This window comes from Strix uralensis, chromosome 14 (assembly GCF_047716275.1).
Source record: "Strix uralensis isolate ZFMK-TIS-50842 chromosome 14, bStrUra1, whole genome shotgun sequence".
In the NCBI taxonomy this organism is placed as follows: Eukaryota; Metazoa; Chordata; class Aves; order Strigiformes; family Strigidae; genus Strix; species Strix uralensis.
In genome coordinates, this window is record NC_133985.1 from 12,148,422 (window position 1) to 12,172,549 (window position 24,128).

General features: G+C 51.4%; 1 protein-coding gene across 3 annotated transcripts in view; it reads left to right on the top strand.

Annotated features, from left to right (window-relative positions):
* The window catches only part of STK10 (serine/threonine kinase 10), a 52,382-nt gene that overhangs the window by 10,886 nt on the left and 17,368 nt on the right, over positions 1 to 24,128 (top strand). The window contains exons 2-5 of one of the 3 annotated variants that reach the window (XM_074883605.1): positions 2,051 to 2,215; positions 19,992 to 20,040; positions 22,289 to 22,438; positions 23,839 to 23,911. In XM_074883605.1, the coding sequence (XP_074739706.1) occupies positions 2,051 to 2,215; positions 19,992 to 20,040; positions 22,289 to 22,438; positions 23,839 to 23,911 (437 nt within the window). Of the gene's footprint in view, positions 1 to 2,050; positions 2,216 to 19,661; positions 19,699 to 19,991; positions 20,041 to 20,864; positions 21,095 to 22,288; positions 22,439 to 23,838; positions 23,912 to 24,128 lie in introns of those variants that run through there. The other 2 variants (XM_074883608.1, XM_074883607.1) reach the window with 2 other exon arrangements.

Genomic DNA, 24,128 nt, shown 5'->3' on the forward strand with positions numbered 1-24,128 from the left:
TCCCAGCGCCGTAAGTGCCGAGCAAACACACTGGGGCACTTCTTGCTCCGTTTTGGAAGCATTGCGCTTTTTCCCGTGCTTGCTCTGCTCTGCATCTCCCTCTGCCCCACTCTGCATGCCCTCCTCGGGGCATCTGGTGGCAACTTGGTAAGAAACAAGCCAACCTGAGGAAAAAAAACCCATCCTAATTTCTTCTGCAACCAGCGTGAGCTGTTGTCTTGCATTTGGGCAACGAGCCCAGATGAGATGGAAATGGGTTTGTCCCCTGTGGTAATGACACAGCTGTCCATGCCAACTTGTGTGGATGCAACAAGTCTTCAAAACCCAGCAGAGAGTCAGGGGTCCCTTATTTTCCTCCCTCCATTGTATGGTTTTCCCCTTATTCCTTCCCCCTGTTCCTTGGTACACAGTTAAACTATCACCTCAGTTATGTAAAACTGTTCAGCATGGCTTTGTGGTGTTTATACTAGGAATTAATCCTCCTGTAAGCTCCCACGTAGGTTCCAAACACAGATATGTAAACTGCAAAGCAGTAAGAAAGGTCACAACTGGAGTTTGCCCAGCTCCTGTGGTGATAACATCCATGGTGGGACTTTCTCCCCCAGGGGAGAGGCAGCCCGGAGTGGTGTGATGGAAGGAAAATGGGTAATGAACTGGAATCCCACTGTGGGGTCTCTCCTGAGCTGGTGAGCTATAGGGATTTCTCCTGTCCCTTGATCTGCTGATTCAATGCACTTCTGGGAACGGCAGGAGCTCCTGGGTCAGCAGCTCCCATCTCACCCCCTCTCCCAGCGTGTGACACATCTCGCAGTGAAGCCCTGTGTGCCAACTCTTGCAAACACCCTTTTGGCATTTCGTAGCAAACTTGTAATTCTTGCAACGATTCGTGCAGATTCCCAATCGCAGAACGCAGACTTGCCCTGGCAGTTTTGGGGGAAGCCAGCGGGCAGTGCTGGGTGGGTGATGCTGAAACAGCCCTGCGGGGGAGTGTCTCCAAGGCTCGCCCGGCACTGCCTGCTTACCGATGCTTTGCTTTTAGCCGAGCCTTTTGTCAGCTGCCTTTTCCCCATGCAGGATGGGGGCACAAGAGGAGTGGGGTGATGAGAAACACGTCTGCAAATGCTTCCAGTCCAGCATTAATAGCCTTTTGCTGGTGTGTGGCACCTACAAGCAGAGCAGCCCCTGTGCAGCTGTCGGTGACCCTTTCCTTGGCACTGAGAGCTGCCTGGGGAAGGGTGTTTTGGGGGGGAAGGAGGTCAGCAAGCTGCTAACCCAAGGGTACGCTCCTGCGTGGTCCTGAGGAATGGGGAGGGAAAGTCAGCAGGTTTTCCAGCCACTAGGACAATGGGATTTTAATGGTTTTATAGTTATTTGGTGAATAAACTGGTTAAAGGGACTATATAGAATGGAAGGGGCAGCTGGGAGGAGAGCATGTGTAGTGTTTTTCTTACTGTGATCTGAAGAGCTCACTAATATGCAACACCAGGAATGCCAGCCAGTCCTGGGAAATGAAAATGCACCCTTCTTCTTGGTTTACCTGCCAAAGAGGTGATCCCTACATTTCCTTCATGTGTTACAGAAAAGGGATGGTCAGGGTGGAGATGGTTCACAGTTGTACTGTGAATTTTGTTAGATTTTCTGTGTCCTCGGGACTTATATTAAACGGAACTATCACTATAGTATAGTTCCTATATAACAGAGAGCCTCTATACTCTGAGGTTTTTTTGCTTCCATCTTTTTCATGTTACAAATAATAGGATGCATCTCCTTTTCTAAAAGCCTCTTTCTCCACATGATGGGAAGTGTTGTGGGCATTAGAGACTGGAGGGAGGAAGGAGGATGCTTTGGCCCTTACACAGCATTCATCCTCTCTGCGAATCTACGAGCAGGTTTAGGAAGCAGAAGTGCATCTTCAAGTTTCCGTGGTTGTGCTGTGGCTGGTACCAGTCAAGCTGAGCATGAACTGGAGGAGCAGGAATGGTGCAAGTGCTGTGGGCTCCTGGCTCTCCTTGCCTTTGTACTCAAAAACTGTGCCGGTTTTGTCTTGCAGGCTAAGAATAAGGAAACTGGTGCTTTAGCAGCTGCCAAAGTCATTGAAACAAAGAGCGAAGATGAACTTGAGGATTACATGGTGGAGATTGAAATACTGGCGACCTGCAATCACCGGCACATCGTCAAGCTGCTGGGAGCGTTTTATTGGGATGGCAAGCTCTGGGTAAGAGGCTGTTGCTGTGTGTGACATGTACAGCTGTGCATTTCCCACCCTACAGAGAGGAAATGGCAAACCTATGGCAAAGCAAAACCTCTGGAGCAGCTGGAAGCATCAGTGTGAGTTAAAAATGACTCACAGGCTGTGCTCTGCTCACTGCATGAACAGTGCCTGGATTTTCCCCACTTTCTCTGATGGGCAAACTATCTTCCAACTAAAACTGCTTATAAATAGCCCGGGGAAGATCAAGAGATCTTGACTGTAAAGTGTAAACTGGAGTTGTTGGATTTTTTTTTTTTACCATTTGGAGTTTGTAAAGGTAGAAAATGCAGCACTGATAAGGGTATCTCTTCCCCACTCAGTCCTTCTTTTGAAAGATCAGATGGAAGGTTTTTTGATTTTTGCCTTATTTCTGGCACAGCATCTGTAATGCAGAGGCGAGTGATAGCAAGACCTCTGTTTCCTATGGCTGTGGAGGCACAGGAACATAAAATGCAATCCAATGGGTTAGTGCAATGGCTAGTTGTGCTGCGGCTGGAACAGCAGGTTCCTGCATCTCTTTCCCCTAGCCTGGCAGGTGTGTATATATTTTTTTTTTTTTTTTACTTCCCTGGCTACTGTTTTCTTTGAGTCCCTGGCAGCAGAGGAAGGTGAGGGTGAAAGGCACCTTCCTGTGTCCTGTGATGGGAAAAGTGCAGGGGGCTGGAGAGGGTGAGGGCATGCGCCCTTGGGTACTTGCCCCGTGCTAGACTCAAATACCTGTGTGCGTGCAGGTGTGCCTCTGTCAAGATAGTGGAAATCAGGTGAAACCCATCAAACCCATCTTCTTGCCCAGTTCCTCTGCTCCTCTCATAACTACTGGCAAGTCAGGAGAGTGTCAAAGAGTGCATTCAGCACTCTCTTGCTTTTTCCTTCCTCTTTTTAATGCTTCACATACCATCGTGGCCTCCCAGGGTAATCTTACTATAGTTAAAAAGAGAGACCTCGGCTTTTGAGACTTGCACTTGCGTTAGCTGAGCTGTCAGAGCCATTGGTCCCCGCTTGTGCTAAGGGAGCCGCAGGCTGAGCTGGGCTGTCGCTGGAATAATGCAATCCATGTCTAGTTCATTCCTCCCTAAAGCAATGCGGGAGAGGTGCAGGTTTTTTGGGCAACGTGTGCTTATTCAGCAAGCACCTTTTGCAACATCTGCATGTGTCGGTGTACCTCCTTATTTAAAAATCCATCAATAAAGCCCCCAACTTCTCTGTGACAGCCCACTCAGAGGGCTGCAGTACCTGGCGCTGAGCACTTCCTTCTGTGCATCTTCTTGCTTTGAGGGAGCTGGGCTGCAGGTTGTCCAGAGACTTGGTATTTGAATGGCTGCTAATCGTGATGCTGAGCCCTGGGTTATGTTAAAGAACAAAGTAAATATGTACCCTTCTAAGGAAGTGAAAGGCAAACATCTCTCTTAGGAGGGGACTCGGGATTTGAACAGATTGCAACTGCAGCAAAACTAATCTCAGCAAAATTAAAAAGGCAAACATACACTGAGCTTGGGTGAGAGATGGGGCTGGTTTATATTCCACTCTGTTATGCTGTTTTTACCTCCCTGCTCTGTGCCTGGTCTGCCTGAATTTTATACGTTGGCCTAGTTTGTTCTCTCTAAAATGTCAGCCCCCTCCCCTTTCCCCTTCCACCGCCTCCCCGCAATAGGAAGCTTTGCCTTCCTTCCTGTGGGGAAAATGGATTGCAGAGCTCCTCAGCTCTGCTTTTGTCTAAGAAGTGCTTTGTAATGTCGTACGCTTGCTGACCTACTAAAATTAAACAGCCTCTTTGAAGCTACTGGAACAAGAGCCTCCTGTATGAAGCTCTCCCGTGAGGGTAGATGTTACAGCCCCATCCATTGTTTTGGGAGGAGGATTGTTCTCTTTATTTAATTATTTGAGTGGCATTTGCATTTCATTGCTCAGGCTGTTCTTATTAATGCTCTAGTGTTTTGCTAGCTTTGAGGGAAGTAAATAAGCCAGGCTATTATACTTCTGGAAGGCTTCTAGTCGCCACCAGGTTTTCCTGAAAGTCAAAGGCTTCTGCTTCTTGGTCACCAGTGCTGCTGGGGAAAATTTGCATCCAAATATAAACACCAACTTGCATGTTCTTTTCCATATCCCATCCCCATTTCTGTCTGTGTAGTTGTTTTAGCCAGCATTTTGCTGGACCATTTGCCGATGGTCCATTTGCACGATGGGTGCATGGACTCTGCTGCATTTTTGGCTTCAAGTGGCTCAGGCTTTGGGTAAAACTGCTGCGGGTGCGTGTCTGGTCAGCTATCTGCTGTGGTTTCCTTGTCCTCGCAGCCGGGCGTGGAAAGACAATGTTCAAAGTGAGAAAGGGGCAGGAGTGGGAGCATGCAGACAGGCTGGTGAGGGTTCCAGATGTGCCCAACCTCCTGGATGGCAGGAGCTCTTTGGCTCTGAATAATTTATGGCTCGGTCTGTGCCACAAGCAGTCTCAGCCAACGGCGCTGAGAGGGGCTCAGCACTGAGAAGGGCTCTTGCTAAATCAGTCTGTTGACTGTTCTCCGACTCTTGAACTAACAAGGAAAATATGTGAGGAAACCTGGCCTTCAGTGGTGACTGCTGCTGCAGAAACTTCCTTGTCCCCCCGAGCTCCATTAGGTCCCCATGGCCCCTCTCTGTCAGGGTTTGGCTTTGCGCTTCCATAACCAGAAGGTGACATGCAATATTTATGGAGCAAAAAACCTTTTTGTGCAAAGGGAAGTGGCTTATCCTACAGCAGCTGCTTTGAAATCCATAGCACTGAAATGAAAGCATAAACCAGCAAATTTCTCTTGCTTTTATACCCAATTGGCATCAGGCTGAAGGAGGAGAACCCCAGTTCTTGCTTGGGACAGAGCAGAAGCCCACTGCAAGCCACAGGCAAGGGCTTGGAGGACCCCAGGAATATAACTGGTGAGATGACAGCATCCAGCATGAACTTCCTCAGCACTGCAGAGATGCTGTGCCCGCACCAGCAGTTGCTATCTCATCATTCCCCCTCCATCTTCTTTTCTTTGCTCGTGGCAGATGCCAAGCAGTCTTGTGCCGGTTGAAAACAGCCTGGGGAGGCTTGCAAAACTGCAGTGGTGGGAACTTTCATGATTTTATTTTATTTTTATTATAAGCCCTGTGGCATTTGATGTTCTTTTGCATAAATCCCAGCTGCTGGAAATGGGGGCACTGAATGAAAGCTGAGAATCTCATGTTATTAAAAAAAAAAAAAAAAGTCTGGTTTGAGTCCTTGTGGCTGGGCCACATTTTAAAGTCTTTTTTTCCTGAAATGCGATGTAGGACTTGGAAACACAAAGGCAAATCCCCCTCATCTAATATACATGCAACTTTAAGAATGGACTTTTTAAGGCTGTTGTGTGGAGGAGCATTGAGACTAAGGTATGGGTTTTGAATGCTTGCAATCAGTGCTGCTGAATTTGTGCTGATAATTATTAGTACATGGGAAAGAAGAGCAATGGACCTTGTGTGTTCTGTCCTTCATGAGGGTTATGTGGTTTGTTTTTTTTTTTTCTCCTTCCAAAACAACACAAAAAGACTGAAACCTCAAAGGAAGGGAGGAACTTTTGATCTCTTGCTTCTGAATATCTCTGCTGCTTCCGAGTGTCTCCTCTGATAGACAGAGGAGCAATAAGATGACTGGGGAGGAGAGTCTCGTTTGGAGTGATGAACTCCAACATTCCTGTGGGAGATATCTGCTTCCAGGGGACAGTGGACTCTCCGCCGGACAGCCCAACGCACTGCGGCAGCTGATCCGTGGAGCAGGGCAGGAAACTGGGGACCCTCCTGCAGGAGCCTGTCGAGATGCTCCAGCATGGAGTCTGCCGGGTTCTCTGGAAGTTAGTTGAAATGTCATTTGGCCCCAGGTACTTAACCGCAAGACTCTGCCAGTGGTGGTACAACTCTTGTAGCAAAGCACTGGGGAATTCTCTTCCCCCTCCCTCCTTTTCTATAAACTGTGGTTGCTATAGCAAACAGGCTTTTGAATAAACAGACGTTTCCTGGAGATCAAAGCAAAAGTTGCTGTACCATGCAGGTAACCCTTGCCGGAGCATTTTGGGGATGGTTAATTTAATCAGCTTAGAGTTTCTTAGTGGCCCGCTGTGTGGGTATGTAACTTGTATAGCTTGCAGATAGACACCAGCTTTGTAGCTAGTCTTTGTACTTCCCTTAAAAAAGCGTTTTGCATTTTCTGTGGGCAGGCCCTGACCTGTTTAGCCAGGGACTTTTTGGATTGCTACCCCTTTGATATGGATGTTGACTGGGGATTTGGGCATTCTTGAAAATCCAGTATCATAAAGAATTGTTCATTATCCCATGCACTAGACTGCTGGGCTATGTAAAGCATCTGCAGCTTTTAATTCTCTTAAGTTGGAAATACCTTTTCTTTAAAACAAACAAAAAAGAAAGCTGATAACAGTATCAGATTCCCTAAGGTTTTCCTTAGCAAAGGGAGGTTATTGCAACTTGCAGGGATGTCTTGCAGGGTGAGCAGCCTAAGCTGTGACTGGATGCCTGTGGGCGACCCCTTCATGTGAACATTGTACCAGATCAGGGCTCTCCAGGCTTCTCGGTCATCTGTCTCTGAGGAATCTGAGGGCTATTCATGTCCCTTTAAAATGTCACTTGGCAGGAGAGTTGCAGTCTAAGCCGGCCCTTCCTGCTTGGCCTCCTGCTCCTGAAGCTTTGTACCAAACTTGCCCCCAAAGTGCTTGAACAGTTGTTTGCAGCTCATGATTGTCGAACTGCGTGCAGTGCTTGCACACAGCAGAGGAGAGACCCAGAAAAACAAAGTGATCCCAAACCTGCAGACCAGCTAGCCAATGTCCTCCAGGAGCAACCCTTTCCTTTCTCTTCCTCCCTTCAGCCAACTGCAGAAACTTAAATCCATGCCCGATCTGGTTGTGTCCTGAGAGCACACAGCTCCATGCTGCTGGCGGGACTGTGCTTTGGTACCCATGAGCTGCTGCAGGATACTGCTGAGCAAACTGGTGTGGGGGTGGTGTTTCTGGACCAGTTTCTAAATTCATATCAGTCCAGAATTCAGGCAGAACTGCAAAGCAACACCCCTAACTTCTGCAGGGTGGGTAGGTGAGGTGCAGATGTGGGCAGACATCTGCACACACCAGGACAGGGCATCGCTGTGCCCCAAGAGGCTGGGAGTGCAGCAGGGATATCCCCATGTCCCCTCCCTGTCCTTAGGGTCAGCTGGATGCACATCATCTTGGCCAGAGCTGGACAGTGGAAAAAGCGATGTAGCCCAGTGGTTTTTCTGATGCTTCCCTGGGTTTCCAGGGTCAAGCAATTTGCTGTTCAGAGTAGCATAATTGACTTGAGTGGGTGATCACTTCTGCTCTGACCTTGGGACTGTGTCTGTGCCAGCCAGGATGCTGCGGAGCGGGTGTCTGGGTGGCATCCTCCCTTCCCTCCCTGCCACTTGCTGTCTGCCTGCGAAGCAGTAAGGCTTCTCTCTGCCTTGCCTTTATGCAGGTTGTTTACTGTCTTTCCCAAAGAGATGGAGGTCTGAGTCGTCTTCTGCCCTCCTCTCTGCTGTAAAGCTGGGCAGTGGGTAGCATGGGACCAACGTATCTGCTCTGTCTTGTGAACATGAGCTTTAGCTTTCAGACTCCTGTCAAGTCACTGGAAATCCTATTCTGGGTAAAACTGGGGCTTTCCCTTACAGCAGGGATGGAAACAGAGTGATTTTGATCAACCACCAAGAATGACTTATGCAGCAGGCAAATTACCATAGCCCAGCCAAGTTCAAGAGCACTTCTACAGGTAGCAACATGACAAATGGCAAACTAGAATAGAAGCCTTTGTCTACCACCCTTTATACAGGATAATGTTGCAAGAAAAGGTTATTGAAGCAATAATAATGCCTTGTGATTACATAGCCTTGTCATCTACACACCATGGAATGCTTTTATAAAAAGAGACCTGGTGTCGTTATCCCGGTCATTAGAAGGGGGAGCAGAGGCACAGACAAGAATTTGCATAAAGTTTACCCAGCAGGTAAATGGTACTTGGGAATAAGTCTTATGTGCTGAATCCCAGTCCAGGGTTATAACCATAAGGTCATAGTTTTATGAAAAGAAAGCAGCAGACAAGAAGCCTATAGGCAAATCAGTTTTCAAAGCACTTCAAAACTTTGTTTAGAAATGAATCGCAATAAGCCACGTTTGCACTTGGCTGGCTTACCAAGGGAAATGCTAAGGAACAATGTTTGCATATAAATTAATATTTATGAACTACCTGTGTATAGGAGACAGTGCCCTTGAAACCTGGCTTCAGCCTATGTCCTGGAACGAGTGATAGATTGCAGGTTTAGACTTCTTTATTTCAGATACAGCCTGGAAGTTGTCATTTGGGAGGGAGGGATGGCCTTTTGCAGACCTTATGGCTTGGGGTGGTTTACATTGACTTCAAAGCCCTCACTGAACAGTTAAATAGCAATACTCTCATCTTGTGTGATGGATCCAGGCACCTTGGGCTGTGAATTTGGGGATGATCAGAACAAATAATTGTTTCTAGGGAGATGCCAGGCAGGAGGGCAAAACTTGTGAAGTCCTTTGCCACCCCTTCAACGAGTCGTCCTCCTGGCCAGGCAAGGCTTTGAGGCTGTGTTGGAGCTGCTGACTGTTAATAAAAGACATAAAGAAGGTTGGCCTGGGTCAAACTCTAGCTCTCACAGTGAGCTCTGCGCTTCTGAAATGCATCATCTATTTTAGATGCTGGCACAAACTTGGGGTGCTTGAGATTGATGAATCTTCCAACTGAAGAAGCAACTTCTTCTTTTTAGCTATTTATATTTGAAAGGATTTTCTGCATTTTGCTGCCTATCCAGTAACATGCTCTTGGTGAACTGAGTGGCCTCTAAATACTGATTCATTTGGTGTGAGAAGGGGGATCCCAGTCACAGCCCTCCAAGCAGCAAAGGCTTTGCCCCGTGCCCGGGCACAGAGCCATCACCAGGGTGTTTTTCTGGTTTCTATAGCAAACAAGTGCTGGCCTTCCTCCCACTGTCCCTGCTCCACAGAGCATGACCATGGGAGCCCCGAGTGCTTGGAGCTTGTGGTAGTCTAGTCACTGAAGGGAGAGCTCATGAACCAGCCTGTGTGTGTTGCAATTAACCCTTCCCGCAGCACTCGGCATCCCAGGTACCACTGCCTGGTTGCAGCTGTGCTGACCCTCTCTGCTCTGCACCTCGTAGCAGTTTGCGTTCACTGGCCATGGGTATTCTTGGATTCTTATCCCTCTGGGATGCTGGTTACCAAGTTGGGATGGTGAATTCAAAGAGGTCAGATATCAGCCCTTGTCAAAAGAAGCTAAATGCCCTGTATGATTCTAGCAAGGGGAAGGATGCTTTTTGCAATGTCAAAACCATTTGGTTAAAGTAAAAGGAGTTTTGATTTGTGCTGTCAAAATTTCAGTAGTAATGGGAATATTGCTGCTAGCCTGTCGGGGGGTAGTTCAAGGAAATATTTTGTCATCTCAGAATGATTTAGATGTGAAGAACTCATCCCCAGTCTCTCTATGAACAGCAGGGAGCTCTGCATTTCAAGAGGAGTATGCAGTGTTATCTGACTTTGTTCTTGATAAAGCCTTCCTGCTCTGAAACTCTGTAAGCCTTAGGTTTCCTCACTTGCTGCTTCTTTCCCCCACTCGTTATGGGAACAGCCTTTTTCTTCTATTTCAAATATTTTTCTCTGTAGGTTATTTTGTTCAGAAAAGGGGGGAGAAAAGGTTTATTATATTTAAAGTCTCTGAATAGTGTCCTTGTCTGTAAGGGAAAATTGGCAAGCTTGGAGCACTCTCTTACAGAGAGCTAATTATTTTGCTTCCACCTACAGCATACTTGCCATGTCAGACAAGCTGTTGACATTTGTGCTCTGCTGTGGCAGCAAAGAGGCTTCTGGTGGCTTTTGTATTGTTTTATGGCCTCTCCACTGTGTGCAGAGGGCCGGCTGCAGCCGGAGAGGAGCGCGGAGCTGGTGACTTTTGCAGGTGCTGCTGGTTCCTGGATGTTCATCACCTCTTGCATTGGTGGCATGCTGGCCTCATGGGGCTCTAGAAATGAGATTGGGAAGGACAGTGTGTGTCCTCGGTGCATAGCAGGCTGCTGGAGTGTCTTGCCGTGTCTTCAGCCCCTGGCAATTAGCTGGAGCAGCTCAGCCTTGCTTTGAATCAGCCCATCTGGCTTACAAGCAGCGCTGGCGTAATCTGTTCCCCATTTTCTTCCAGCCTTTTGGCATGTGGTGGGTGAAAAGCATTGGGCAGGAGGGCGGCAGGAAAGGCGCCAAGTTAGGCGGGTGTAGGAATGAGATCCACCTCCTCCCTCCGCTCCATAATGTAAACTTAATCCTTGGACTTCAGTCAGAGCAGGGCAGGCTGGCCGAGATAATGGGGAGACTTGACACGCTTACAAACAAAATTTCACCGGTCAGCACGACTCTTGATTTTAAAGGAGAGAGTAGATCTGACCAAATGGTATTTAAAAACCAAGGTGGTGCTCCCCAAAACCAGCCCCTTGTGGTCCTGCACGCCCCTGTGCTATGAGGGGAAGAGGGGAGCTGCTCCTAGGAGGGCTGATCTGGCATTGCTGTCCTTGCCTCCTCTTGCAGCTGGCAGGACAGCATAGCTTCGCCGTTAACCACCAGAACTTGGGTTCAGATGTCAGAGATGGAGTAAAGGACATGCCCCTTGACTGTGACTAAATGCAGTTTCTGTACCTAAATATATCTCTGCGTTCTTTCCACCAGCGAGGAATGACTCTGTCCTCTGAGGTTTGTGTTGCTCAGAAGCTGAAGCCCCTTTCTCAGTTCTGGGAGGTAGATATGTGTCCAAAGTTTTTGCTGGAGCCATGAGGATGGGCTCAGCCCATCAGTCCAGGGGATGTGATGGGCTTGGAGGGACAGGAGATGGAGCCAAGCAGGGTGGCTCTTCACCCCATGCTGGGGTGTTTGGAGGCATCGGGTGCAGGTGAAAGCTCCAACAGATGAGTGGGGCTGGATATGAGCTGTTCATGGGGAGAGCGCCTGGCCTACCCACATGTCTGGGCCATAGTCAGACTGTGGAAGTGGTGCTGGCATCTTAGGGTACACGTGGAGGTTGCCATCTACATCCCAGGTGGGTGCTCTGCTTGCAGGACTACACTTTGCCCATGTGCCTCTGGTACAGGGTGGTCTCAGGATGGAGCTTGAGGTCTGGATCCATCATTTATCTGGGTGGCTTTTGGAAAAATGGCCATCTATGTTCTTTGTGCTACACTTCATATTTGCTGCAGCCAGTGTTGCTGGACCAGGGGCATCCCCTCCACAGGTTTTGTGCAGATCTTGATCCCCATTCCAGATGCTCCTGACCTTGTCTGAGTCCTCTCGGTGCTGCAGTAATGTGCAGAGTTTGAGAACAGAGGTAGCTGTTGCCTCTGTCCTTTGTTTTCCACAGCATGTGTATTATGGGGCTGAGCAGTAGAGTGGGATGGCCACCAGCAAGCTGCTGGGCGACTTTGATACTGAAGAACTGGATGGGAAAGCTGGTGTTCAGTAGCTAATGCACAGCCATTGCGGGTAACGGGGCAGGAAACTTTCTGCTCTTCTATAACCAGGACTGAGGACTGTAGGAAGATGCTTTCCTGGACTTGCTCTGTCTCCTCTGCCTCTGAGTCGAGACCAAAAGCCCTAGAGACTGTCTGGGCTCTCGGCTTCCCACTGCTCCTGCAGGGACCGGGAAGGAGCCTGTCTCGCCCACGGTGCATGATCCAAACACCAGGAGAGACCCGCCTTGCTGTGACTCCTCCATGCCCTGTCACAGATGGGGAGGTCTAGACAGTTTCCTCCTGCCCCTCCTGCCTTCCCTCCACTGCCGGTGATGCCAGGGGAGTCATCCTGTGCTACATGTGCCGTGGTGCTGGTGTGGGCTGTGTGAGGGGTCTCTGGGAACCCCGGTCCTGCCCTGGGCTCGATGTGCTGAGAGAAGACTCTCTTTTCCTACTGAAGCCAGGAAATGTTTTGGGTGGGTTGGGGTGGCTCACACAGGGGTGCTGTTCCCAAGGTGGGCTCCTCCCGTGCTACCAGGGATTGGGGTACAAGGTCTCACATGCTGCCGGCACCCCGGGATGCCCGCCTGCGTGTTTGCTGTGTAGAGGAGGTAGAGGAAGGCGCCGCAGGCCACGAGTGCCTTTCTTACAGCGGAAGGGCGGCACCGGGTTTCGTGGTCGAAGCCTTCGCCCTCAGTGGCCGCGGTGCAGGGAGCTCGGCGAGCCATCCCGGTGGGGCTGGGGGCTCTGCGGGAGGGACTGACCTGCCTGTGCACCACGGCGGGGGCTGGCAGGGAGAGGGGAAGGGCTCTGCAGCTGCAAAGGCAGCGGCTGTTACTCAATGTGGCCGTCTGTTGAAATTCGGGCAGTGGTACGTGCCTTGCGGTTTTCACCCGAGATGATGCTGCCTTCTCACCTCCCAACCACCAGTTTCACTGCGGTGGGAGGAGGATCCAGACTTCCCCCTTCAGGCAATCCCCTTACAGTAAAGCAGGGCCTGCTCTCTTGCTGTAGCCTGAAAAGCAGCTTTGTAAAATTCACTGTAAGGGGGTTTCTTTCCTCCTTCACTCCCACACCCTAGCACAAGCGGGGTCCTCTCACTCCCCTGCGCTGGGGCTCGTTGTGGGGCTGAGGAAGCTGGTGCCTCTTACGTGAGGTGGCTTTGGAAGTGACGTCCATTGCCTGGATGCGCTGTGAGGAAGGGTGGGCTTCAGCTTGCAGCATCACTGAGTTGGCAGATAGGCCCAGCAGGCGGGGTGACTGCAGTAGCAGGGCAGTGTGGGGGATGCCAACAGCACCTGGGGGCATTGAGGTTTTGTAGGTGGGAGTCCCTGTTAACTGTCCGCCCCATCCACCCTTCACATTGGGCAGCTCATGTCTTTCTGCAGGACCAGGAGAGCCTGGAGGCAGCCAGGGCCCCCGACTCACTCTGGCTGTTTCTCTTTTCTCTTTCCCTTTGTTGCATTTTTGCTGAACGCGAAGGATTTCTGCCCCCCACCCCGCCATGCTGCCTCTGAATCACAGGAGCGGTTGCTGTTTGCTGCATTTCTTCTGCTTTTCCTGTAAGTGGGTGGGCAATGCCAGGAAAGCCCTGCTCTCCCCACTGCAGTACCCACACTGGCACATTGCCCCTGGCTCCTTCCTCCTGCCTCTCCCTCCCGGGTCTGCACATGGGGGACAGCCCAGGGACCTGCCGCCCTCCTCCCACTGCAGTCTCCCTGCAATGGCAGCTCTGCATGGAGAAGGACCGAAACCTCTGATGATGAGCGTGGCTGAGGCTGGTTGTGGCACACCCTGCTGTTCTCTGTGCCCTGCTTGAAGTTGGAGAAGAGTGAGGTGGAAGTGACTGGTGCTAATGGTGGCATCCCTCCAGGAGCTTTGTGCCAACTCAGCATCCTGGAGAGAAGGGAGGTGGAATGGGTGCAATGGCTGGCAAGGAGACAACCTGGAGAGCATTTCCCTTCGCCAGCTCAGTCTATAAATGGAGCACAGTTTTCTTTACCACATTTACTTTTCTTATCTCCCTAGTCCCTCTGTGCCAATACAAGGCAGGAGGGCTGGCGGCTGTGCTGGGGGATGCTTTCCGCTGTGGGTGACAAGGACACCTCTAAGTGCCCCACAAACATGGCAGAGCCACGAGGCTGTGCGTGGGTGATGGAAGCTGCTGCGGCAGCAGGATGCTGCGGGTTACCTTCTCCCCGGTGGCAGGCAGCTGCTTAAACACACAAAATGAAACCCTCTGCTGCAGATTAGGAGAGGAAATTGCTGAAGTACTTCAGTTTTGAAGCAGTTTCTGGGCCAGGCAGTGTGGATCTGCGGGCAGAAGGATCCGAGGGACATGGGCAACCTCCCGTGCCCGCTGGTGCTGATGCTCAGGGCTCGGTGGGAAGGGAGGTGGCTGGGTGGTTGCAGTGCTTAGCACGGCATGCACCCATCTAGTAACAGCCTGGGTGCTCTGGAGCACCACTAGGACTCCAAAGTAATTGGGCTATTCAGTGTGCAACTGCAAAACCAGCCAAGTCACAGGAAAAGCCTGCAAGCGCCCGCCACCTCCAGCGATGTGGGAGTGACTGGGCTGCCAGCCAAGGGCTCCTCCATCCAACGGGGACCTGGTGGCCTCCCTGCGCAGCCTGCTGCGCTCGTGGGAAATGCCTGGCTGCCCAGGGCTGCCACCGCTGGGATGAGCAGCCCCCAACGTTCCCAGCTGATGGCTTTTTTTCCTACCGCCCCCCCCCCCCCCCCCCCCCTTCTGACTGGAAGAGGCATTTCTCCAGCACTGCTGCAGAGGGAACAGTTCATGGGCCTCTGCCCTCTGACATGCCAATCGGATGAGTAAGAGCTGGGCTGAGGGTGTGTCCTCTCCTTTTATTTGGGCTTCAGTTACAAACCTCAGTTCAGGGACATCAGCTGTTCCACCCTTGGTGACTGTGCAGTCTTTGGTTAAAATACCTTTCAAGATAAGCTTTTTTTTTTTTAATGTTGTAGAAAGTTCTAGGAGATCAAACACACCCAAGAGACAGGACCAGCCCTGCCCAGGGTGGGAGGAACGAGCAGGTTCTTGGTCCTACCAGGGAGGACTTAGGTACCTGAACAGGAGATGCTGCTCCTGGTTTGTCAGACCCAGAAACTGCACTGGGCTCTCATCCATCCTAGATGTGTTTTATGGGTTGGTGTCCCTCTGCCCCTTGCCTGGTGTGAGGTGCCAGAGGGATTCTCCTGGCACAGTGTCCGATCTGTCTTGAGCTGCAAAGTCATATAACGTTTTTTCATAATGTATGGCGCCTCCTCGCTCAGGTGCAACTTGAAGACCTGCGTCTTTAAGAGCACTTAATTTAAGCCATAGCTGTTTCATACATATGTATGTATATTTATTCTCCTGGGCAACCCCAGGCTCACTGGACCATGCTTTCTCCCCTCCCAGACAGTCACTGACTACCTGAGCAGCCCAGAAAAGGGCCCCAGCCCGCTCTGCATGCCCTGCTCCCACTTGGGCTACACAATGCTTCCAGGTCCTGCGGTGCCTAAAGGCAGGATTAGGATGACCCATGGGAAGAATCAAGGTCACCAGCAAAGCCTTTTAACTTGAGTGGACTTTTGCTTTCAAATTGGAGTTTAAATTTTATTTTGCCCATGCAAAAGTTTCTCGCAAGGGAAAGATTATGTGGCTTCTGCATGCAGACCTCTTCATTTATGCTGTTTCACTAAAGGTATAGGTGAAAAGGACCCTTTTTTTTTTTTAATAGCAGTGCTCAAACTGTGGTACAAAGGTTTTGAGAGGTAGCGAGAGCGGGTTCCTTTCTCTGTCTGTAAACCAGCTGCCCAAATCTGTTCCTGTGCGTGCAGCTCGTGTGTCCCTGTCGAGCTGTGAATGAGCCCAGCGCGGTGGCTGCGTTTCTTGGCTGTGGTGTCAGAGCTGAGACCGCGGGGCTCTGGCTGTGCTGTAAGGCAGCCATCAGTCCGTCGTGTTGCTCAGATAGCTCGGTGATGGCAGCTAGCAGTGAAATTTGCGTGTGCCTGTGGACAGAAAACTAAAATGCCAATAGTGTGTAATCCCTGGGTTTTATAACAGTTTTGAGGTGGCAGCAGGAGAGAGAGCTGCTGTTGCTGCTGCATGTCCCACTGGCAGCCCAGCGCTGCAGAGGGGCTGGGCAGCCTTCAGCGAGGAAGTCCCTGGATTTCTTGTGCAGAGGAAATCATTATAAACAGGATGTTTGCTCCAGCCTTGTTCTAGGCTGGGCGCTCAGACCCCCATCGCCCGGACCCCAAGCGGAAGGAGGAGGAGGAGGTGTGGGCACTCCACTCTAATTAGTGTGAAGGAGCTGCTTTTGGGACGTCAGCATTGGGGCAGACACCCCCACGGGCCTTGTATCTCTGGTTCACAGGAGCTTTTTTGGGACCAGGTGCATGAAATCTCTGGTTTGTGGTGCTGCTGTACCTCCGCAGCGAGTCCTGTGCTGGGTCCCAGGTCTTGCAGGTGGCAGGGGGGTTGCTGGGGGCAGCTGAGCACAGCACAGGCAGCAGCCCAGCGCAGCGTTGAGAAGCGAAGTGCAGCACTGAGATTGCCACTGTCATTAGAGCCATTACTGCTCCAGCTGTGGCTTGGGGACATCTCAGTAAAGGAGTATTCAGCCCATATGTGAAAGCACATGGAAACAGTCCTAAGCAAAGAGTTAAACTCTTTGCAGCCCTTGGGTAAATCACCAGCCTCCTGGCTGCACAGATGCACAGGCACTTGTTAACAGCTCTCTTCTAGGATACTCCCAACTCATTCCTCATCGCAGCCAAAGCGGCAAGCTGCCCGCCCCAGGGTGTCAGCAACCACCCGCCCGTCCCCCTCCCCGCTGCGGGACTGGGGAGGGTGCCTGCTCAGCCTCCGCTCTCCGCAAGCTCCCTGCAGCCCCCAGTTCGCACACAGAGACTGCTGTGTGCTGCTGCCACCGGGCCTGTCTTCCTACCTGCCTCAATGGTAAAGTGTTTTTCAGGCTGGCCCTGCTCCTGGAAGGAAGTGTGCTGGTGTATGAGCTATGGGATTGCCAGTTCCATTTGTTTAAGTCAGGTTTTCTGGGCTGAAACGAGCCCATTAGATTTTTGGATGTTCAGACAAGCTGACCACACCCCTAATTATTCTTTGGCATCTCTGCCCTTGTTGAAAATGCATATTTTTAAGTTTTCCATATTTCCCATATTCCCAGTTGCCTGGCTTGCAGCCTGCTGTGCCTGCATAAACATACACGGTAATGCTGGTTCAGATGGACTGATTTCCCTAATTTTCTCATTGCTAGACTGCGAACCCAAACGAAACTTTGAGAGATGAAATGCATCCCATGCAGATCCAGAGTAGGGTGTGTTGTGTTGGGCCCTTCCCCATTTAAAAGCTCAGTGTGTCTGACACTTCAGCTGTGCCAGCTGTGCCCCTGGTAGGAAACATCAGCACAGCATCTGCCCGGGGGGGCCACGCTGGGCTCCTGGGGGCTCTGCTGACCAGCGTGGCTGTGGCTGTCACCCAGCTGTCTGTCCTCTATGTGTCTTGCCCCTCAAAATTAAAATCACGTTTCTCAATCTGGAGGCTGTGTAAGAGGAGCTGTCTGAGATTCCAGGGGACTTCATTTAGTTGGGACACACAAAGAGGCAGAAGCTGTAAATCTGCTTGCTGAGCATTAGCGATGAAAGCACCCGAGTCACCTGGATGGCAAAGGCCATGTCAGCAGCTGATTTGGGCTGGGTTGTTTGAAGTTTTGGGACTGTTTGAATTCAAGAGCTGAGCCTGGTAGCACAGACAAGCTTCTCATCAGGCTTTCTCTGCTGATTAAGTGTAAGGGAGGCTATTGCTTGAACCTGGAGACAACCCTCTTTGGGCAGGTGAGTTCCCGAGGTGCCTGGATCGGCAGGAGCAGGAAAGGATTGCTTATGTGAGATGAATGAAACCTTGGACTGTGATTCAGTGATGAGACAGGATCATTTGTAGGGGCAGGTTTTCTGCCAGCCAGAGCAGCGCAAAGCTGCGATACTCAGCCTTGTGTGGGATCAGGTCTGCACTGTCTGTCTGCAGCCACTGCAAACGCTGCGCTGTGGGCTCGGGTAATGCAGCCAGCAGTGGCTCGCTCTTGGCTGGTCTGGGCTAGTGGCAGGTTGGATGGTTGGGCAGAGGGGAGGTCCCATGGGTGGGATCATGGTATCACTGTGTGGAGGTACCGTCACCAGGCTGGCTGTGCCAGCAGAGCCCTGCACATCCCCTCGGCCTCCCAGAGTGAGGGAAGGCCCTTGCCCTTCCAGCTGCCAGGTTAGCATTGGTGTTGGGCTTTTTTGGGGCTTGCTTCTGGTACTTTGGGCTCTGAGGAGCCCAGGAAGGTTTGGTGTCCACTGGTGGTGTTTGTCTGCTCTGATGAACATGATGAGGAGCACTATAAAAATAATTGATTGAAATGAGCCTCCTAGAGCTGTGTTGGGGTGATGATGGGGTATGGGGGTCCAGTGGGGATCTCTGTGCCTGGGGAGACCATGGCAGGAGGCAGTTCTTGCCTTTCCATTTGCTGATGAAGCTGCTGATGCTCTGGTTCAAGCTATAAACTTGAGCAATAAAAACAGTTTGATGTGCATTTGTGCAAAGGCTTTGCTGGCCCACTGACTTCCTCCCTGCCAGGCTCCTGCTCAACTCTTGAGTCAGCGCAGATCTGTTCTCCTGGTTTGCAAATGGTTCAAATGTCTTCCCAATTGCTTCTCTCCATCTGCCTGCTTCAAATGCTTCCCCAGCCATGGCCTCTGGTTATTCTTCTCTGCTTTCTCCAGCGGTGCCTGTGTCACGCTGCCCAACCTGCCTGGGTTTCTTTTCTCAGCATTGTCTCCCCTCTGACTCTTGGACCCGGGCCGATTCTCGCAGAGCAATTCAAGGTTTGCTGTGTCCCAGCACCTGATCCTGCTCCCCCTTCTCCTCCAAAACAAAGCGGTTTGTCTTCCGCCGTGGTGCAGGTCGATAGTGTTTCCCTTCTCCATGTGTAGGAGCTGCAGGACAAAAGGGTGGGATGTGTCTCGCCTGGAGCTGCAGCATTAGACCATGGGAAAGAGGGAGCTTGAACTTTCTCCTCTCGTCTCCCAGTCCAGTGCTTAGAGCTGCTTTGAATAACGTGACCTCCACTTGAAGGGCTTAGAGTGCTGCACTGGTAAACATCGCCTTTGGCTTGTTCAGTTGTTGTCCTCAAAATAAACTCTGGCATTTCACCTCTCCGGTTTGTTGCCCTGTGTTGCCTCGACAGGGAGAAGAGCTGGTCGGGGAGGTGAAGCATCTCTTCTCCCTCCTAACCCCTGACTGCTTGAAATTTTAATCTGTTTATCTGAGCAGCCTCATCTGCCCCAAAGGGGAGCGGGGAGCGGGGGCTGGCACTGAGCCCCACCCCGGGAAAGGCTCTGGCTGAGTTTGTGCAGAGGTGAGGGGGGGAGAGGACCTGCATCCCCGAGGTGCTGGGGAAGGGCCCACCCAGTGGGTGCTGCCCACCCTGTGGGAGGACATCAGGAGCCAGGCAGGCAGGTGGGGGGAGTGGCAGGACTCTGTGCATGTCCTTGGGAGAGAAACAGCATCAATCTGTTAAATGTACTCGATCTCTTTATTGACATAGTTTCCCTTCAAATTGCTCAAAATCAAGAGAGCAATGAACTATGGAGCAAGGGGGGGGGGGGGGGGGGGGGAAGGAAAAAGTTAAAAAAAAAGACCCAACAGCCTTCCCCATCTCTCATTTGCCAAAAAAAATGCTGCCTGATTTCTCCCGGCCACGTCAGCTCCCAGCTATGACAGCTATCTCATCCTGTTGGCAAGGCCGCTCTCTGGAGCAGCCCTCACTCCAAATGCGATGGGAAGAGATGTAAACAGAGGGGAGGCCGGAGCTGAAGCTGGCTGCTCAGGGTGGGCGTCCAGGTAAGGGGCCAGGCACAACGGCTGGGGGTGTCACAGCCATGGGGATGGTCCCTCTGAGATGCTGCTGTGGGCAGCGAGCAGGGGCTGCTCCCAGGGCTTGGGTTCGTGCTGGGGGTGCCTGGGGGATGTGTCCTGGGGAGCACTGAAGCCTCTGCATCCCATGTGGGGCAAAGTGGCAGTTTTGCCATGCAGGGAAGCAAAACCCAAGGCTTTTGTCTCCTCTTCCCTGGCTGGTGGGCTTTGCTCAGTGAGATGTGGACCTGACTTTAATTCCTCTCTCTTTGTTTCCCCAGATCATGATTGAGTTCTGCCCAGGCGGGGCGGTGGATGCCACCATGCTAGGTGAGTGCAGCGTGCGGTACTGGGCTCTTCTCCGTGCTCGGGGAAGGCGTTTCCAGCCTTCTGGCACGCTTTCAGGGGCAACCTTCGGACAGACAGCAGACGTGGGTGCCCCAGCTTCTCCAGCTACTGCTTCTCTCCCATGAGTTTGCCTATTTTCATACCTGAAGCAGAAGGTGTGGCAGCTCTGGGGCATTTCTTGAGCTACTTTGATGTCCTTTTGTGATTTAAATGCTACTGGGATCAGCAGATCACAAGACATGGGGAGAAGGGAGAGTCTGGCTGGAGGGGAAGGATGGCTTTAAATATCTATCTGCTGGAGACACTGGGTGCTCAGGATCCTATTCCCACAGCTTCCCAGGAAGGGCAGTGGGGCAGAGATGTTTAATCTGGGTGCCTGTTATGATGAATCTCCCATGATCTTCTTGCTGACTTCTCCATATGGTATCGGTCATCTGGTGAAGCAGCAGAGCGTCCGAATAAACTGCAGTTTGCAGTAATTCCAGGAATCTTCCCATTTTTAACTCCTCCCTTCCACACAGATCCGCTGGGACAGGGAGTGTGTGGGTGTTCCCCAAAACAGCCCTGACTGGTGCCACAGCCCCTCTGTGCCAGGGCTGTATGGACCCCGAGGGGGTGACATCCTCTCTGCATGGTTCTGCCCATCCTCTTGCCTGGAGCCCCTGGGACAGAACTGAGTCTCTACAGGAGTTACTCCCTTTCAGCTCCAATATTTCCAAAGGCCTTGCTTTCTGTTTATTTCCAGGAAAAGTATGGACCCAAATTTGTCATCTTTGATTCAGCCCCTAAAACTTGTGCGGCCTCCTTCATGCAGTGATTTGCACCTGCTTTAAAGTACCTTTTCTGAAGTGCTGGAAGAAATGATGCCATCCCCCTGAGCGTTCGTGGGTCTGTGTCCATGGCAGTCAGTCTCTGGAGGACCTGGGAAGGGAGAGCATAGAAAACCATGAGCAAGTGGCCTGACTTTAGTGCCAGCACCCCCAAATGAGGGGCAGGAGGAGCTGCAAGTCAGAGCTCAGGAATGCTCCTGGCATTGGTAAATTCAGAGCTGCTGAATGCTGCTTGTTCCACCCCCCCATCCCCACCAGCAACTGGCGTTTGCCTTTGAAATCTTTTGTACAAAACCTGTGGCCCGCTGCACCACGCTTTTGCCAGATTCTACAGGAAGAGTGAGAATCATCAGCTTTCCCCAGAGCAAGGGAGATCTTGATGAGAAAGAGAAGGAACCCAACATCCCTCAGCCTGTGGTTAAGATCCTAATGAGCATCTGTCCCAGTTGCTGGGGTCCATCTGTCAGCCCCCATCCTGACCAGGCAGTTTGGGCAGTTGGAGTTATCTAAGACTTGATCTGCTCTGCTGCATGCTCAGCTGTGCTAGAGGAGGGATCTGCACTGCAAAGGGCTTGCGGAGGGAGGGAGGGAAGCTCAGACGATGCTAACCATCTGGAAGTTTGATGGTTTGCAGAGCTGACACCTTGCAAATCAGTCTTGGATGCTGAATGTGGCAGGGCAGAGCTCAGCAGGGAGGTCACGCCAGTGGTTGCCTGTCCCCGCAAGCTTCAAAAACAGGGACGGACAGTGGGGTATGAACTGCTGTGCTGGTACCTGGTGCTACCTGAAAAACCAGCTCAGAGCAGGGGGTAGGGATAATGCTGGTGAGCATTCTACTGCTTGTTGCTTTGGGCAGTGGCGTGTCCCTCATGATGTACAGGGAGTTATGCAGCATCTCTGGCAGTGGTAGCTCCCTGGGGGATGAGAGCATGGCTGCATATGGAGCTGCTGACGTTCACACCTGTGTTTGACCCTGCTGCCTCCTGAAGCCAAGTTCAGCTCCCTCCTCTCTGCAGCATTGTCCCCACTCTGGGCGAGATCCAACTTATCTGTGGGGACCCATTTCCCAGATCGACGGGGAACTTGCAGTGCAGCCCCCTGTTGCAGCGTGCCTGGCTCCCTCTCCTCATCCCCCTCATCATCCCTTGCCAAATGCCTCAGCCATGTATCCCGGGAGGAGCTATAAACCAGCAGCTCCAAGCAGGCAGGCATTGTGCTACGAGTGCTGGTTTAGGGAATAAATTACCTTAACAAGCTGATTTGCATTGGTGTCCTGCTGCTTTCACCCATGGACAGTGGTTTTAAATGGTCTGCTGGGTAGTCCGTGCCTTCCTGCTGCTCAGGTGGAGGAGCATCGCTCGAATCCCTGCCCTTTTTAATAGCACTCTCCCTCCCTGCAGAGCTGGACCGGGGCCTGACCGAACCTCAGATTCAAGTGATTTGTCGCCAGATGTTGGAAGCCCTTCATTACCTCCACAGCAAAAAGATCATCCACCGTGACCTGAAGGCAGGCAATGTGCTCCTCACCCAGGATGGGGACATCAAGCTTGGTGAGCCACCTGGCACAGGAGCACGGCAGGCGCTTGCTTGGCTGAGCTCGTTGGGAGAGCGGCCGTGGGCCATGGTGCTGCTTGGAGCCGTTTCACACTACACTAATGACAGCCACGTGCTGCTGGGAGCTGGATTGTAGTGTTTGGTTATGCCCGAGCGTGGCGGGGATTGAGGGATGCTCTCTGCCTTCTGCCCTGCCTGTGGGACATGAGCTGCTTGTCTGCTGGCTGATGAGCTCCAGCAGGAGAAGGTGGGGGAAAACTTTGTATTGTTTCATGGGAGGCCAAATCTACCATCAAGCTGTGTGCTGTGCTTAGCCCCCAGCCAGGCACCAAGACTCCTTGAGCCACAGCTGTGCTTAGGCCCTTGATGGACTTTCCTTTTGTGATTTTGTTTAATCCCTCTTTGAACTTGATTTTTATGCTTTTTGGCCGCTGAGCATCCTGTGCAGGGTGCCAGTTGGCAGGGCTGGGAGCTGGAAGAATTCGTCTTATCTCCAGAGCAAGTCTGGTGGTGACAGGGAGGGTTTTGCCAAAGGGTTGCTTTGCCAACTTGCTGTGGGCTTGAGTTACATTGGCATCCAGCTACCTGTTAGGGGATTAGAAGGTAGTTTTGTCTGTAGGGACAGGTCAGAAAGGTGCAGATCTCCTTCTGGGCTCTGATGAGGATTGCTGGCAGCTGTGGGGTGTTCTTGGGATGTGTCTGTGGGTGCTGATGGAGACCAGCCAGCCAGATTGTGCTTCAGTGTAAAAACACTCTGCTAGCTTGGGCCAAGGGTGACCCACAGTCAGGGACACCCTGAGCTTAGGGTGCAGATGGATAACAGCTCCTCCAGAGGTCATCAGGGCCATCTTGGAGAGCAAACGGACCTGGATTGGGCTTGGTAACCTATGTGGGTCTTACCAATTTGATCTGAGTTGGGTTGTCTTCAGCAGCTCTCTCTATAGAAGGGACAAAATCAGGGAAAGGCATGGCGCAGTGGCTACTGTGCATGGGGCTGAAGGGAAGGGAAGAGAAAGAATGTAACAGCACTTTGTTTTTTCTGGTGTAAAATGAGACTTTTTGCTATGAAGTAGCAGTCCTGAAACTAATCCGCCATGGAGCTGCTTTTGTCTGTGGAAAAGATCTTGACTTCCCTCTAGATATATAGGGTTTAGGTTACAGTAGAAGTGGCTCATTATGCCCCTGTCTTATAGTACATAGGAGGGGAAGGTCCCTGGTGGTTATGTACCCAAAAGCAAATTTAATTTCTGATGCTCAGTTTAGAGGAAACATCACGTTTTATCATGTTCTTGCCTTAAATGTGTGTTTGCTTTTAAATCTGCATTTCAGCCAAGTGTGCTAATTCAGAAGGGTCTTTCGGTTTTCCTGCGGCATCTAATGTTACTGCTCTTTGCAGCTGACTTTGGAGTGTCTGCCAAAAACATGAAAACCTTGCAGAAGCGAGACTCCTTCATTGGGACCCCTTACTGGTGAGTGACCTGCCTGCTAAGAAATCCTGTGTTCATGAGGAGCTTCACTCTTCTGAAAATCAGGCTTGCTCAGAAATAGGGAGCTGATGGCCTTTGGGGTGTCTTGGTCCATGGTGCCTTACTGAGCATGGGTGGGAGGATTTTTAACAAGGAGTCCTGGACAGTGTCCACATGTGCAAGGGTTTCCCTTGCCTGAAGAGAGCTGTGAGCAGCCTCG